The sequence below is a fragment of the Schistocerca cancellata genome, chromosome 5, assembly GCF_023864275.1.
Source record: "Schistocerca cancellata isolate TAMUIC-IGC-003103 chromosome 5, iqSchCanc2.1, whole genome shotgun sequence".
In the NCBI taxonomy this organism is placed as follows: domain Eukaryota; kingdom Metazoa; phylum Arthropoda; class Insecta; order Orthoptera; family Acrididae; genus Schistocerca; species Schistocerca cancellata.
This window is the reverse complement of record NC_064630.1, coordinates 548,992,863-549,011,419: the sequence shown is the minus strand read 5'-3', so window position 1 is coordinate 549,011,419 and position 18,557 is coordinate 548,992,863. Positions and strand designations below refer to the sequence as shown.

Here is an 18,557-nt window from a genome sequence, read left to right as displayed (position 1 = left end):
AAGTCACTGTGATAATTGTCAATAACTACAGATGAGTGGAAAGATATGGAAAGTAACACAGAACCAAATTCTGTAGCAGCAAAAACAACAACAGTGCAGCAACGTTTGTTGCGCGTCAAGTATTTCGATTCTCCATTTGGACCCATTTGACAGATGTGAAAATTACCGAACTATCAGTTTAATAAGCCACGTATGCAAAATACTAACATGAATTCTTTACAGATGAATAGTAAAACTGGTAGAAGCCGACCTCGGGGAAGATCAGTTTGGATTCCGTAGAAATGTTGGAACACGCGAGGCAATACTGACCCTACGACTTATCTTAGAAAATAGATTAAGGAAAGGCAAACCTACATTTCTAGCATTTGTAGACTTAGAGAAAGCTTTTGACAATGTTAACTGGCATACTCTCTTTCAAATTCTGGAGCTGGCAGGGGTCAAATACAGGAAGCGAAAGACTATTTACAATTTGTACTGGAACCAGATGGCAGTTATAAGAGTCGAGGGACATGAAAGGGAAACAACGGTTGGGAAGGTGGTGAGACAGGGTTGTAGCCTGTCCCCGATGTTATTCAATCTGTATATTGAGCAAGCAGTAAAGGAAACAAAAGAAAAATTCGGAGTAGGAATTAAAATCTGTGGAGAAGAAATAAAAACTTTGATGTTCGCCGATGACATTGTAATTCTGTCAGAGACAGCAAAGGACCTGGAAGAGCAGCTGAACGGAATGGACAGTATCTTGAAAGGAGGATATAAGATGAACATCAACAAAAGCAAAACGAGGATAATCGAATGTAGTCGAATTAAATCGGATGTTGCTGAGGGTATTAGATTATGAAATGAGACGCTTAAAGTAGTAAATGGGTTTTGCTATTTGGGGAGCAAAATAACTGATGATGGTCGACGTAGAGAGCATACAAAATGTAGACTGGCAATGGCAAGGAAAGCTTTCCTGAAGAAGAGAAATTTGTTAACATCGAGTATAGATATAAGCGTCAGGAAGTCTTTTCTGAAAGTATTTGTATGGAGTGTGGCCATGTGTGGAAGTGTAACGTGGACGATAAACAGTTTGGACTAGAAGAGAATAGAAGCTTTCGAAATGTGGTGCTACAGAAGAATGCTGAAGATTAGCTGGGTAGATCACGTAACTAATGAGGAGGTATTGAATAGAATTGGGGAGAAGAGAAATTTGTGGCACAACTTGACTAGAAGAAGGGATCGGTTGGTAGGACATGTTCTGAGGCATCAAGGGAGCACCAATTTAGTATTGGAGGGCAGCTTGGAGGGTAAACATCGTAGAGGGTGACCAAGAGATGAATACACTAAGCAATTTCAGAAGGATGTAGGTTGCAGTATGTACTGGGAGATGAAGAACCTTGCACAGGATAGAGTAGCATGGAGAGCTGCATCAAATCAGTCTCTGGACTGAAGACCACAACAACAACAACAACAACAACAACCGTGGTCTAAAGACTCACTGCCGATTAGAAGAATGATTCAGAAAAATACAATTTTCTCCAGCTCGATGAAGATTGGGTGTTGGGTCAGTAACTGAAAATACTTTGAACATGAAGAAATTATTTATTTAAAATGGGTAATATTCCCCGAGAGCTCGACTGGTTTATAAGTATATTATTTCATTTTGATGCGCACGCGGTAGTCTCGCTTAGCTGGTCAAATGTACTCACACGTCACATAGTGTGTGTAAATGTGTTGTATTTGCGTTGGTAGCTTTTATTTGCAGCGTGGATGTCATTATGAACATACGATTGAGCGGCGTCGTGATGCCTGTGATGGGTACGGTTGATTTGTACAGGTTTCTGTATAAGTGTCGCAGTAGGTAATGTATGGTTGAATGTTCGACAGACTTGTTTGGCCATGTTAGTATTGCAATGGTGTCCACCTGAAAAAAATAATTATGTATTTCGAAAGCGATCGCCCTTTAAGAGGAAAGAGTAAATGGAATAAATGGTGTAAAGAATGAAGTTTATCCGCTTTCCAGAAAAAGTCTGTTCGACCTAGGAGAGAGTTTTTCTGCATTATAAAGAAACTGCCTTCTTCGCAAAAATCCCCTTTATTTAGTCTTTTCTCTTACAGGACTGCAAGCTTCGAAGTGTATTGGGTGTCCCTCCTAAGAGTTGTGAGACGAATTTTCTCTGGTCTTTCTACAGTTGTTTGAAATTTCGTATTTGCAATGTGTATCTGGAGTCCCAGACAAATACTGCTCATTACGTCTTTCACGTTACGCCAACTGTCGACGGAAAGCGTCGATATGTTTCCCGTTACGAACAAATTAATTTTTAAAGAGAAATGTTCGTACCCGTTCGATAGAACAGTCCCAAATTAGTCCAGCGCGATTTTCGTTTTATAGATATGTATTAACAACGTGCCACCTCACAATTAGAGGATAGGGATGTACATTGCCTCGTTCTTTACTACTCCAAACCTATTTTACGTGCTACTTAATGACCGTACAGCTACCGGATGAAACACCATTTCTTCAAAGTCAGCTCTTTCTAGCTTCTTTTCGGCAATGCTGTGGATACAAATGTGTATTTAACCGGAAATGTACTAAACATCTGGAGCAACTGGCTTGCTTCTGATGTCTCGCTTTGGTTCAGCTGTTCTGCCCCTTAGCTGAATCTCTTAGCTTAGCTGTAAACAAATTCCATTAGGCAACTTTTTTCGAAAGTGTACGGCACTGGGTTGTGCTGACTCTTCAGGAAGAACGCGCCAAGTACTGACTCCTGTCTATATAAATCCAGAATACACTGCAACTCGTCGTGCGATACTCTGAGCTCGGAGGCAGCAGTAAGTCTTACGTAGGGAACAATGATTAGCGCATTAAGCGCTGCTCGTCTTCTCCAGCACTCTTTCTGCTCTACCGCCTGGCAGGGTTGCCTACCCTCTCATTCCCTCTTCTTCCTTGGCGGCTTGACTTTGGTACGAAAATTTTTTTCCTCGCCAAAATTTGAAACGACCGACTTATGGCCGAAGTAAATTAGTCATGTAGCCTCCTTCGAAATTGCGAATTCAGCAACCGGCGTTACTAATCATAGCGATACAACCTATACTTCCGGGGCCACTATGCCGCAACCCTTTCCTCTTACATTCGTGAGACGTATGTGGGTAGAATGCCTGTCGGTAATTGAGGGGGTGGTTTTTGTTTCTTCCCACTGTTGGACGGATCCGTTGGACATTAACAAAAGGGAAAGACTGTTGTGGCGGTCGCCAAATATAATCCAGCGTTAAGCTATGTTAAAAGTAAACTAATCTTGTAAAAAGGAGGCCTTATGGTAAAGAATGCTTCAAAGTTGCGCCAGACGCCATGACTGGAAGATACTCCTTTTCCACATACTTTGTCATCTTTTCTGTAAAGAATAAGTACAGCAGGTTGTACATGACAGTCACGAAAATATGTGCATTCCGGAGCTGCGTTTATGGGGTTGGGTTGTTTGCGGGAGGAGACCAGACAGCGAAGTAATCGGTCTCATCTGAGTAGGGAAGGATGGGAAAGGAAGTCGGCCGCGCCATTTCAAAGGAGCCATCCCGACATTTGCCAGGAGCGATTAAGGAAAATCACGGAAAACCTAAATCAGGATGGCTGGACGTGGGATTGAACCGTCGTCCTCCCAAATGCGAGTCCAGTGTCCTAACCACTGCGTCACCTCGCTCGGTCTGAGCTTATGTTGTTGATGAAAGTAAAGAGAACAGGGGCAACCCAGTGTTGCTGCGTAGATTACCCTTCTGAAACAACATCCAAGGGAAGGTCTGATTTCTGCATTCGATGGAGAGTCGCCAAAGGCATTATCTGATTTTTTTTTTTTTTTTTCATTTCATACAACGCTGCGAGGGGGTTTGCGATTCAGAAATGGTCTTACGTGCAGAGTATGGTGATTTGTGCTTCTGTTCCGTCCACCACCTCTTCTTCCTTGTCGAGTTGACTTTCGTTCGAAAATATGTTTCCTCATCAAAACTTGAAACGGCGGACTTATGGCCGAAGTAAATTAGTCTTATAGCCTCCTTCGAAAGTGCGAATTCTATTCAGCAACCGGCGCTATTAATCATAGCGATACAATCGATACAAAATATTTCCTCGTCAATGTAGGACGAGCTGTGTAGCTGTTAAGATGACAGATCATTTTCTAATAAACAGTTCATGAAAGTTATCATATACATCTATACTCCTCAAAGCAGCCATCTATATATGCCGGAGGGCACTTCCGGGGCCACTCTGCCCCAACCCTTTCCTCTTACATTCGCGAGACGTATGTGGGTAGAATGCCTGTCGGTAATCCTCCGTATGATTTCAGATTTCCCTTTCTTCCCACCTCGTTCATTTCTTCAGACGTGTGTTACCTGATTCTTATTAGGTCGTACACTCTCGGAATGTTAACAGCAAATTTCTCCGTGGCGCAGAACACACCATTTGTTACGTGCAACACTGTAGTTTTATATGCATCTCTGTAACGTTCCTACGATTGCAAAACGAGCCCATAAAGAAACGCGCTACTCTTCTTTATATCTTCTCTAAAATATTTACTACACACACTTTATAACATCATAGATCCAAGCTACATATCTCAATAGCCTTTTACACCAAGTGATAGACCCCGTACTGATGTTGAGTTTTGGCAAATACACGGAGATGTTCAGTCTGGCTCGACGATTGTTGACACGAAAGGTACTCGGCAGTAGCAGTTCCATAATTTGCAATTCGATTCTCGTTCACTACAGTGTAGATGAAACTCCACTCTCAACACGTATTCGTACATTTACTAGTGAGACTGTTACTAGTGAGGCTGTTACTAATGAGACGGCGTACGAGATTTTAGAGCTAATAATACTATGAACAATGTTCCATCAGTAAGTAAACTAGGGACTATACGTTTATAGTAGGTTATACTGCATTCTAATTAATATTTTCGACGTTGATTATCTTCCAAGATCAAACCATGTACTTAAAGGGAAATTGAAAATATTTCGGCTTCATGATTTTACAAATGAATGCTTTGTTTAAGAGTATATCAGGCACACGTGTTTGACATCTTGAACCTAGAAATTATCGATAATGAGATCCAGATTATCTACGGGACATTAGGGATGTAATTTAAGGCGTATATGGGAAAGCAATAATTAATTTCAATGTTGTACTAAAGTTATCTGAAGAAAAACGATAACATGATCTATACACACGAGTATTTTACATAACATGAGTGGTAGTGAAATCATTTATGTTATTATTACATTATCGCTAGACCGTAGGGTTAGCTTGTGAGAGCCGTTACTCGCAAGAGCCACTTCCATGAAATACATGTACAGGAAAAAAAGATACGTAGACAAAATTTTAAAATGTTTAGAGGACATAAAACGAAACACTTTTTTATGTGACAAAGATGTTACAGGGGACCTTGAAGTGTTTGCCGCTGGACTTTTCTTAGGCTAACGTTCACAGTTGTTTTGACTGCTACGAATGCAACACGTTGACACTGCAATCAGATTTTCAACACAAATCTTAGCATGACGAAGCCCCACCATGATTTACCGTTAATGTCAGAGAAAATTTAGACAATTGGACTGGGAGTGGTGGGCCAATACCGAAACCACGATCGACCTCACTCCTATGGATTTATTTTTGCAGGGGGGATAAAGCGTTTAGTGTAAGAGAGACACCGACACACTCCAGAAGAGCTGGTTGCCCGTTTGGCTGAAGTTGCAGCCATTATTCATCAAACACATGGTCGCGTTGAGTGTGTTGGACAATCATTAACACGGAGGTGCCTGTTGTGCATCCATGTAAACGTACGACATTTTCAGCAACATGTCAACGCACAGCAGTCTGAACACCGTCTCTGAATAACACTAGCGTCAAAACCTTCATGGACCCTTAGCGCGGAAACGGAACACCAGTGACGTTCTTGTTGCATGAAAGAGTTTCTTTTTATCTCGTCTAAACACACTCAAATTTTGTATCCTTAATTTTTCTACGATATGCTTACTTTTGTACCAGATTATGGATCACGGAGATCAAACATGGCATTCTGAGAAGGGACAGAAAGTAAGTTTACATTCAGACATAATAATATGAAAGAAATTTTGCTTTAAGGCATTGGTCATCCATAAATTCAAATTAAGAGCGTTATACTGTAGAATTTTCCTTCCACAAGTAATACCTGAATTTATGGTAAATGATAGCCTCCGTGTAAAGAAAGCTACTCCTCTCTTTGGTTCATGGTATGCCATTTCTTTCGAAAAGAAAAAGACTGGCGGAGTAGCGGTTGAACAATTGTACGATCTTTTGGGTTCACATTTCCACCCACCATTCGAACGACCACAACGGCGCAAACGCAAGAAATATGACGACAGTCATTACAGTAATATTAAATTTCTGCAGTTGCCGGGATGATTACATGTATGATGACCACACCGGTTCTGTCCTTGAGTACTGGCGAGACTACTAAGCAAGGAAGTTACATTTGAACGTTCCGTCGACGTCGAGGTCCAGTGGATTCGACAGGACCGGAATGGGAGAGGAACAATCGTAGCATTTGCATGTAACGATTTTGGGGATTAAAGGGAAATCGTACGTCTGGGTTGTTTTGAATTTCGCTTCTCCGCACTACTTCCAGTGTTCTGTCTGAGCTAGTTTTCGTTAATGATGACATTTCGCACTGGAGGTTAAATTTGGGAGAAACTGCGGTTACCAGTTTCTGCAATCAAAATAACAAATAGAGTAATTTGAGAGTAGACTGTAACTAATGGAATTTGTAGGGTATCAGTTTATTATCTGCTACTCATTAAACAGCGCCGGAATCTTCAAATTTTTACTGTATTTTATACAATTGCATTTCCTGTCTTGGTATGTCTGCTCCTCATTTACACAAGAAACTAAAAGAGAACATCCAGAATGCGCTGATGTACGCGGAAACGACAGTGCTTAAAGTTTAATGTAGCTGTTGAAGAAGCCAGGCGCCAAGAAATTGAATGTGTGTGGTGTTTCGTGGGCTGAGGACCTTCGGAGTCATCTGCTCGCATTCCCGTTGCTAGTCTTCTATCACTCTTCTATATAATACACGATGTATTCCGTACTTGGGATTTAAATCTAATTAAATCAATTGCGGCAGCATCTTCTTTGGCCAGCTAGCTACCAACACCTTCATTACCGGTATCCTCGTTTTGTTTTTAATTAAAATATTTCCCTTCTTCTAGCGTCATTTTAATCCTTCAGTAATCTTGTGTGCAGCAGAATTTTCTGACTCTGACGTTAAATTTCGGCAGAATTTTTAGAGCAGATGGTGAACTTTTGGAGCAGAATATCTAAATGAAAATGTTGCTGTCATCCGTGAGTAGAAATTTAGTCCTTCTAGTACGGCTATAAGTTCCGGAATCATGGTACTTGCTTGTTTTCGTAATCTGATTAAAGAAGTCTTACGCAAACTTGGAATGTGGAACGCAACTCCAACAGCCAGTGGTTTTTGAATCAATGTAGTTACGGATAGCTTCGGGGTGCTGCCTTAAAAATCAGGCCAAAATTCTATTACTGAAGTGTACACGCTGACCAAAATGTTGCCTTTATCTGGCGAACTTAATCCACACAGACGAAATACGTCCTAAGCGAGATGAAACTTAAATTTTTGGAGCTTCATTCAAAGGCAAAGCCAGCAATTTTGCAGTTGTGTTACTATTTCGATGATATTATCGTTTATATTTCTTTTTTAATGCTCAGAGACCTGTTTTGTAACGGAGTATTCCATTACATCTGCCTGGAGAACAACAAAACTCAGACTGAAACGGATATTATAGACCCAAACCTTCAGATTTCAGACACATAGATCGGTACCAAAAGTTGTATGGCGATAGAATATCAGCCAAAACACGGATTTAGTTCGTGCTGACTGCTGCCGTCCAGTAGAACATGCACAAGCGGCAATTAAAAGATACACCAGAACACGGAGCACAGGAAAAGCGTGTCTGTGAGTGATTATTTTGCAGATCTCGCGTGGGTGAGTTGATAGAGCGTGAGGTCGTCGTACCAAAGGTCCCACATTCAAACCCCACTGATGACAATTTTGTTTTACTGTTTAGCGTGATCAGTTATGTCCAGTAAGAATGCTACACATTTTTTCTCTTCTTCATTTATTTCCGTTGTTGTACGTATACAACAGTCGCTATGCAACAATTCAACGAGAATATCAATAACGTTCCATGGATTCATGTCGCACAACAGCAGTACCTGTAGCGCGAAGACTGGATAGCAACTGCAGACCCGTTTGTCTGTGTGTGCATAAACGCGAGACTCTAAACAACACGCACATTTGACGTACGGCGGCGCTGTCATCTGCAGCCAATTATTATTATTATTATTATTAATACCTCCGCACATGTGCTGCGATTGTTTCTTTGTTCTACTGTTCCGATTGTTTATGTTTATTCTGCGATACTGCAGATGCACTGGCTTCTTCATCACGAGTGGTGCCTACTCTGTCGCACATGTCCGACAGAACACCACACCTGTCTATACAAATGTACTCAATAGGTTTGCTACTTTCAACGAAACGAAAGCAAACTTTCAAAAGAACATTGCTACAAACTCCAAAAAGTCCTTTTCCATGCCAGGAAAATGTCCTCCCCATTAACAGTTTCACGTGTAAACTGTTACACAAAATTATCATCAGGGGGGGTTTGAAAGTGGGACTTAGGCACCACGACCTTTCGCTCTACCACCCATGAGAAGATAGTGCTGGTGTTAATTCTAATTCTCGTTTACGCTTGTTCTACTGGACGACAGCACATAGCACGAACTAAATCGGTTTGGTACCGATCTGAGTGTCTGACATCTGGAGGTTTGGGTATGAGAGAAATTATTTTTTTCTTTTTTCCTGTACAAACCATGCGTTTTCGCTCCGACAGAATGGAAGACAAGGCTGGGTTAAATAAAAGCAGAATAAAATAAGTTTGGATACAAGCGTGTTAATTTTAATGATAATTTTCCTTTAAGTCTTTGGTCCATCATAAATTCAAAATACGAGTGTGCGCATAATCGTCTTTGGACGCCTGGTATAAATTTCTTTTAATAATTAATGACTGTATTTATGATAAATGAAAACCTCTGTGTAAAGGAAGCAGGTACTAATTAATATTTCTTTTTAACGGCAATTTTTATTTTATTAATTTACCTCTGTACTTAAAATAAACTGAAATATTTGTGTCACGGTATGGTATACGCTGGAGATTTCAATACATGCATAGGCGAGAAACTCGAACTTTTAAATGCAAGTACAGCATCTTAAAAGTAGTGATCTGCATTTTTCGTCGTTCTTGGCAATGCACCTTCGCCATTCACTTGCCCATGCCAATTGCTGAATACACAGCCGGGAAAAGAAGTGGTTACGGCACATTCTAAGAAATTATTGAGGCAACGTCAGTAATTTATGAAGATAAAGCATTTTCTCACAAGCGGAATTAAAAGCATAATACCTTCAAATCCACAGCGCAGGAGAAGGACTGTGCTAATATTCAGTGAATGAGCGAAAACGTAAACAGTTCGGTTAAGCACAGTATCTCATTAACATTCCGGGAGGTTATGGCCTCTAAAAACTGCGGTGAGCTAACGGGTTACGCCAGTAAAAAAAAAAACAAAAAAACAAAAAAAAAACTGCATCCCACGCGTGGCTGGCTCTGCCCGGCGGGAGAAAATTGGTATTCAGCTCACGCCCGACCCACAGCGCACACGAGATAATTCAGTGCGCCGTACTGAGTTAGCGCTTTATGCTAATACGCAATCGCCAGCGGTCATCGGGAGGTGGGCCCCGTCCTAAGCAGAGCCACGAGTTTCTGCGCATGTGGTGGGCTTTGCCCTCTGCAGAACCTGCGCCGACTCGACAATATTCTGCGCCGTGCGGTGGACTGGAGTGCCTTCCAGTCGGCCGGCTGGCGTGCGGCGCCGCCGAGTCGGCCCATATAGGTGTCTGCGCGCCATCACGCGCACGTACAGTTAGGCGAGTCTCTAATGAGCCTCTGTCACCGGAGGTACCGAAACACAGGGGCCCACTGGATTCTCGCGCCAGCCTACTACTACTTCCACACGAGTCTTTTCTTTCGTTTGAGAATACCGGTTGCCAGCACAGGGAAAAATACAGACCATTGCATTTAAGTTGCCGCAAATACTGGTACGAGTTCGAGTTTCTTACCTGTGCAAGCATTGAAGTCTCCAGCAAACACTGATTAGAACAAAAAACGCATCCTGGGGTTAATATTTCGTATTTTCTTTGGAACAGAGAGGTAAATTAATAACATTTAAAAAAATACAATGTATCATTATTAGCTGATCAAAAGGAGTGTTATGACGAATATGTCCACGTCCTAGAAATTAAGCATTTTTACAAATGGTATACTAATTAAAAACATTAAGCTAGGAAATAACTGAATATTTTAGCAAATTACGATTAAGTGAGTAACTGTAAAGTTATTCAATTAACATACCTCACAACAATTTTTTTCACTACAGAAATTTCAAGCAATGGAAAAGAATGACAATTCAGCGCATTACTTTCTGGGCGAACCTTAAACTATATTTCTACTACTGTTCTAACTGACCCATGGAATGAAAAACTGATCTTGACCCATGGAACTAAAGAGAGAGAATGAAAGCGGATACCTTGCACACTGAAGGCGTTAACTTTTACAGTATTAACTGTTTTGACCAGTTTTAACAACGATAGTCACGTGTCGCTGTGGCATTTCGCAATTATAGAAATGTGTAAAAATGAAACAGTAGCCCAGTTTTCACAAATTATTTATCAATACAGCTAATTAATATTCGATTTCTGCAGTTCACTATAAACTTTGAAACTTAAGGACAAGGTTCGCATATAGCCGTTTGTCTGTTTCACTAAAACATTAAGGATGATGATACAATGAGTCTTTGTTCCAATCTTAATAACATAATCAAAGTTCCAAATGAAGTTCGCAGGAGTTACGTCGCGAGACGCTATATTTCATCAGGTTGCAGAAGTAGATGAATACTCTGAAAAACTAGTACCATCTTTTTCAGGCTTCACGGTGTGTGTTGTTATAGACTCCAGTTTTCTCTGCAACTCTAGCTTTAATTTAACAAAATACGGTCAAAAAGTATTTTTTAGCCCTGAGCTCGCTATTATTTCACCACATAACTTATATTTATTGAAGTAGTGAGAACACAAATTGAATTCACTGCATAGAAATTTGCGCCTTACGTAAATTCAAAATAATCTTGCTTTTCTTTTTCTTTTTCCTCTTAAGCAGAAATGCTTACTGCGAATGGAATTTACCTGCTGCCAACTGTTAACCCTTCTTAACTAGAATAATCCATAGAGATTTATATGCTATTGCAATTCGTTACTTATTCGCACAAAGATACGTTATCAGATTTTACATATGAAGGTTTCATAACTGCATCAACAGTTTTCTTGTAATCGCATTACTGTAGATGCAGAGTCACTAGTTTTGCAGATTTGGGTTGCGCAATCTCTCTCTGCAGTTGCAATACGCTTATCGAGACTTCGCACTTCTTTGTTTGTGAAGTAGAAAGTACACATAATAATAAAAATTACAAAATATAGGCACTACCTGCTTTGAAATCTCGGTCGAGGAATTTTATTTCATGGATTACACTTTGCAAGAGTGAATGACAAACGCACACACAGAGAGAGAAGTAGGTTATATTTTATGTTTATTCTACATATGAAGGATGTCATATGAAGATAGGTATCAAAGGTGCCTTGATGTTAGTGAAGTATACTAAAATGTACAGCCAATCTCTCGCAGAGAAAAAAAATCTCAATCGCAAACAAAGTTTATATGAACCACGAACAGTCTCCCTCCATTAGTTTGACTCCTGAGTCCCTGAAGACAGAACAATGTAAACCCATGCAAGAATGCAGATATTATTCCTTACTTCGTCAAAATGTTCCAACTTCTGTTTTAACAACTATCATTATTTTATAGGCGTCTAGTCGGTAAGTTTTCAATATTTTCACTTCTAAACGTAAAGGAATAATTTCGACAACATGACCTTCGGTACGTGTTAGCTCCGAGTGGGAGACGCTTTGTGTCAGTAGTAAGGCCGGAGGGACAATATTTTTATTTGTACGAAGAAGGAGTCTTATAAGATGCATTACACTATCAAGAGGTCAAGACGTTATATAACAGAAGTTTCATCGACGCTGAAGTCTAGTCAGACAATTCAGCAAAGCCGCGTAGAAACGTCTTGATACCTATGGTCACAAAAGGGTTTAACAGAACCAGTACAGACTGAAAAGACCCCATAAAGTACATAGTAGTTCAACAACGGATCTGTATTGGGGCGGAACCATTATGAACACATTTCTGGCCGTCCTCATTTCCCGTGGTTAGGTTACGTCATCACGCAGATCCAAACCGATATTTCTTTCAGATGGCTACAATTTTTGTGCTCTTCAGAACGTCATATTCAGTTAAGTGAACTGCTGATTGAAAAGCAAATTATAAAAAAATTAAAATTCCTTTACTAACAGTTTCGATAGAGGTGATCACTATCAGGTGTCGTGAAGTGTTAGTCCATCGTAGCAGATAACACTACGACGTTAATAATAAAATTTGTTTTGGGGGATTGTTTTATAATCATAAGTAGTGATAAAATATCGTGCCGGCCGGTGTGGCAGTGCGGTTCTTGGCGCTTCAGACTGGAACCGCGTGGCCGCTGCAGTCGCAGGTTCGAATGCTGCCTCGGGCATGGATGTGCGTGATGTCCTTAGATTAGTTAGGTTTAAGCAGTTCTAAGTTCTAGGGGACTGATGACCACAGATGTTAAGTCCCATAGTGCTCAGAGCCATTTGAACCATTTTTTGATAAAATATCGTAAGGTATCAAGGCTATGATGTTCATGTGGCATTAGTGAAAAATTGTGAACAATGGGCTCATAACGAACTATACACATAAACGAAAGTTCATACAGCATCAAAGCAGTTTTTTCTTCTGTCTGTGTCCATATGCGCACATGAATTTCATCTCAAATGACCATGTTATTGAAGCCTTAAAAATGTATGCTAATAACATGAGTCTGGATTATATGGCTTAGAATATCGAACTGGTGTTGGGATGTACTAGTTTTATCGCATAGTCCATTAATATCGAGCGTTCTGCAGGCATAGCGTTGACCATTCCGACTAGGCTTGGAGGTTCAGGACTTTGGCGCAAGTCCAGTGTCCTAAGGAGAACTGGCAATCAATCGCGTAAGTATAATTTAGTCTATACAGCTGCTGCCCTTGTATTTTGCGATAGATGAGGAGTGGAAACAACCGAAGAGCTCCTTAAAAAAACGTTTCTCACCTTCTATTGAGAAGGCGTCGTCTTCGTCGATCTCTCGCCAGTGGTCGTCGGCTCGGACGCAGAGCACCGCCGCCGCGGTTACGACAAGCAGCGAGACGATGAGCCGGGCGGCAGCAGGGCACGAGGGGGCGGAGGCGAGCGCCATGGCGCCGCGCATGCAGAACAGAGCGGCCCTGGGTGCTACGTGCTACTAGCAGCGACCACGGCGCGAGACCGCTACCTCTCCCTGGGGCATCACGCCGCCGAGTGTGGCGTAGGCCCCTACGCCCCGCCGCGTCTTTAAAAGAAGAATTCGCAACAGGCGAGCCGGTGACTCGGAACAGGCCGGCCCACGGCCAATCAGAGGCGAGCAGCGCGCCGCGGAACCTGACCGCCGGCAACGGCCAGCGCGCCGACCACGGAGGCTCCTCGCCACCTCAACCCTGCCGAGGCCGGCGCGCCAAAACAACAACAGGGAGGAGGAGAAGGAGCACAGGCAGATGCCGAGGAGAAGCGAACAGCGAGGGGGACTGCGAGAAGAAAAAAGTCCTTCACTTTCTGCGGAGGGGCACCAATAGCGGCGTACTAGATCTGTGGACGCAGCAGGTGGCCACGACGCCCTCTGGTGACGGGATACTCTAGCGGGCCGGCTCTTCCTGGTATGGAGGGAGACTACCCGGCTCGGCAGCTGCGTTCCTGACCCCGTTAGCGGTACGGGGGTGGACGGGCCCTCACCGCATCAGGGACGTTTAGCGGGAACTCCTGATGGGGCCCGGTCATCGGCCTCCTTTCAACGCCTCTGCTGTCCAGCACTCGAGTTGCATCATTCTTGAGAAGACGTGTTACCCAGAAGGAATGACACAGTCGCCTCTTCACTAATTTCCTCTTTTTTTCTTTCGACCTCTAGTAGTTATCCATAAAGCTTTTGGCAACACACTCCAGGTTTTAATATTTCTTCGTTATGAAAGTTTAATAAGCCACTGCTGCAAAATACTAACAGGAATTCTTCACAGCCCAATGGAAAAACTGGTAGAAGCCGACCTCGGGAAAGATCAGTGTGGATTCCGTAGAAATTTTGGAACACGTGAGGCAATACTGACCCTACGACTTATCTTAGAAAATAGATTAAGGAAAGTCAAACCTACGTTTCTAGCATTTGTAGACTTAGAGAAAGCTTTTGACAATGTTGACTGGAATACTCTCTTTCAAATTCTGAAGTTAGCAGGGGTAAAATACAGGGAGCGAAAGGTTATCTGCAATTTGTACACAAACCAGATGGCAGTTATAAGAGTCGAGGGACACGAAAGGGAAAAAGTGGTTAGGAAGGGAGTAAGACAGGGTTGTAGCTTCTCCTCGATGTTATTCAATCTGTATATAGAGCAAGCAGTAAAGGAAACAAAAGAAAAATTCGGAGTAGGAATTAAAATCCAATGAGAAGAAATAAAAACTTTGAGGCTCGCCGATGACATTGTAATTCTGTCAGAGACAGCAAAGGACCTGGAAGAGCAGCTGAACGGAATGGACAGTGTCTTGAAAGGAGGATAGCAGATGAACATCAACAAAAGCAAAACGAGGATAATGGAATGTAGTCGAATTAAGTCGGGTGATGTTGAGGGTATTAGATTAGGAAATGAGACACTTAAAGTAGTAAACGAGTTTTGTTATTTGGGGAGCAAAATAACTGATGATGGTCTAAGTAGAGAGGATATAAAATGTAGACTGGCAATGGCAAGGAAAGCATTTCTGAAGAAGAGAAATTTGTTAACATCGAGTATAGATTTAAGTGTCAGGAAGTCGTTTCTGAAAGTATTTGTATGGAGGTGAAACATGGACGATAAATAGTTTAGACAAGAAGAGAAATGTGGTGCTACAGAAGAATGCTGAAGGTTAGATGGGTAGATCACATAACTAATGAGGAGTATTGAATAGAATTGGAGAGAAGAGAAATTTGTGGCGTAACTTAACTAGAAGAAGGGATCGGTTGGTAGGGTATATTCTGAGGCATCGAGGGATCACCAATTTAGGTTCAAATGGCTCTGAGCACTATGCGACTTAACTTCTGAGGTCATCAGTCGCCTAGAACTTAGAACTAATTAAACCTAACTAACCTAAGGACATCACACACATCCATGCCCGAGGCAGGATTCGAACCTGCGATCGTAGCGGTCTCTCGGCTCCAGACTGTAGCGCCTACAACCGCACGGCCACTCCGGCCGGCTCACCAATTTAGTATTGGAGGGCAGCGAAGAGGGTAAAAATCGCAGAGGGAGACCAAGAGATGAATACACTACACAGATTCAGAAGGATGTAGGTTGCAGTAGGTACTTGGAGATGAAGAACCTTGCACAGGATAGAGTAGCATGGAGAGCTGCATCAAACCAGTCTCGGGACTGAAGCCCACAACAACAACAACAACAACAACAACAACAACAGTGGAACTTCCTGTCTGATTAAAACTGTCTGTAGATAGGAACTCTAACCTGCAACCTTTTGGCCTCTGCTCGCAAATTATCGACTCAGCCATCTAAAAACGACTGATGACCCACTTTCACATCTTTATTTACTTCAGTATCTCTCTCCTACCTTCCAAACTTCACACAAATCCTATTTTGTCTTTGAAAGAGATCGCTCACAAAACAATTCGACGGGCTGTACTGAGGTACTGCTCACTTCCATTAGATCCACAATAGGTTGGACTAACACGAAACATCGAAATTTGAGAAAAGAGCAGTCCGAATCGTTTCAAGTTTGTATGATGGAACACTGTAGGTGGCAGACATACTAGAAGACTCCTAATATCTCGCGAAAATTAAAAAAAACCGGTTTTCGGAGCGGACCTGCGCATATTTATCATCTTCCTGCGTATGGTCCCGCACAGCCTATTACGTTAAAATTAGGCTAATAACTGCAAAGCAGAAAGACATAAAAGCAATCATTCTCCTTATAATCCAGTTTGAAATTGCACAGGAAGCAATTCTGAAAATGGTACGAAAAGTACTGTAGCCTTGCACTTCATAATGCGTTTTCGAGTATGGATGCAGTTGTAAGGTAGGAGTACATTAATTTCACAACAGTGTCCTAAAATGCAGATCATTCTATTGCACATAACTATATTATGAACCTACATTCACTTCTAATGTGGCGTCAACGGAAATATATTTTGCAGCAACTTTTACTGAACTACGGACGTTCTCAAAATGTGGCCTTGTCCTAGTTCAGCTTATACTAACCTCTGTCACAGATGTCTGCAGCGTCCTACATCCTCACAAATATTAAGTAATTTTCCCCTTGCAATGTTTTCTTTCTGTAGCTGACCCCATCGTCATGTTAACTGATGCAGTACAATGTATTCCACCAACCTGATCTTTCCTCTAACGGGTTTCGTAGAAACCAACGAAGTGTTTACGATGTGGTGTTACAGAAGGAAGTTGAAAATTAGGTGTACTAAAGTTATAAATTTCCACAGAATCGCCTGGGGAAGGAATATGAGGAATACATTGACTAGAAGAGGGACAGGATGAGAGGAAATGTGTTAAATATCACGTAATAGCTTCCATGGTATTCGAAGGAGCTGAAGGGGAAGACAGAGATTGGAATGCATTCCACAAATAACTGAAAGCGCGGGTGTAAGTGTTGCTTGAGATGAAGAGGTTGGTGCTGTAGAGGAAGTCATGACAGGGTGCATGAGACCAGTTGGGAGTTTGATGATCCACAAAATGACATTATTGTTGTTTGGAATAATATTCAATTTCTGTATTTACTGCATGGCAGTACGTAATAATGACATGTGGTTCGCTGAACGGTAGGCTCCAGTGGACACCGTGGCGCGCTACCCGCTGAAATGAAACGGCAAATAAACTGCGATCAATCGCGTAATAAATTAGCGCTTGCATCTTTAATATTGCTTGAAACCAACGAAAAGCTAAGAATTTGTCGAAAATTAGGATAAGCAATTAACGCTGTGCAACATGTCACTCTCGGCGACGCCATGGAATCGTGCTCTTGGTTTTCAGGACACCAGAGGTGACCTTGCCGCAGTGGTAACACCAGTCCCCGTCAGATGACCGAAGTTAAGCGCTGTCGGGCTGGGCTAGGGCTTAGATGGATGATCATCTGGTCTGCCGAGAGCTGTTGGCAAGCGGGGTGCACTGTACCCTTTTGAGGCAAACTGAGGTCTCGTAAACTGACATACGGCCGGGAGAGCGGTATGCTGACCAAATGCCGCCTCCATATCCGCATCCAGTGTCGCCTGTGGGCTGAGGATGACGTGGTGGCCGGTCGGTATCGTTGCGCCTTCCAAGGCCTGTTCGGGCGTAGTTTTAGAGGCGGCATCCGACATCTGGTGGTGGTAGGGGTTTTTGTTCCGATTAGATATGATTTGTTGATCTGTCCGCAATCCTTCGAAAGTGATTTGTAGACAGAGCCTACTACGCTGAGTTACGGGCAAACAACCCTCCCATGACGGCAGGCATTTTCAGCGCCTATTGGAAACAGTCGTGCTAAATTCCTGGCCGGAAGCATAACTCTGCAGAGGAGTCCGATTAGCGGGCCTGCATTCGGTGCCGGGGGCTGATTGGCTGAAAGGCCTGAATATCTGAACATTTTTCGGAGTGCTTTAGCGATCGCTAAATCGAACAGTTGGCCGGTAGCCGTCCTGAGTGCAGAAGATAAGGCGTACGCGCTCTGGGTCGGAGGCAACATTTAATAATGTTTAACACTTGTGACCTCAGGAGTTGGTAATCCATGATGGTCAAACAGGATTCTTCCCAATAAGGAATACCTAAGAGAATTCGGAAATGTTTTCCCACGCGCGATCGTAGACAATCAATAAATAAGTGACAATCAATAAATAAACCCATACCAATCGGAGTACCAACATGAAAAATGAAAATGCTACAAACTTGTGCACCGAACTAATAGATTCCTGCAGGACAGTTATCATTGTTATCCAAGAAGCGACATTCTTAAGCCTGTTCGCATGTCAGAGCTGCGCTTCCGACCCTGATTAAGAAATTCTGGCAGTGCTGGTAATTGGTCTGTGTCCATTGATAAACGTTTCCCGGCTAATCAGTGGTGCAATGTTTGATTTATATCACGCGTCACAATCGCCAACGAGGGACTTGCGTGACTCGTTCTCGCACCTGCTACGGCTTCGGCCAAATTCTCAGGGGTGGTCACAATCCACGATCTCTTCCAAAGAAAAGTGAATGACATGAAGAAAGCTCACAGCT

The 18,557-nt window shown here is 42.3% G+C and overlaps 1 protein-coding gene across 1 annotated transcript in view; it reads right to left on the bottom strand.

The window, feature by feature from the left end:
- Positions 1–13,492, bottom strand: part of LOC126188917 (proclotting enzyme) — a 162,504-nt gene extending 149,012 nt beyond the window's left edge. Inside the window, exon 1 of the mRNA XM_049930629.1 lies at positions 13,348–13,492. Within this exon, the coding sequence (XP_049786586.1) occupies positions 13,348–13,492 (145 nt within the window). The remainder of the gene's footprint in view (positions 1–13,347) is intronic.
- Between the last annotated feature and the right edge of the window lie 5,065 nt (positions 13,493–18,557).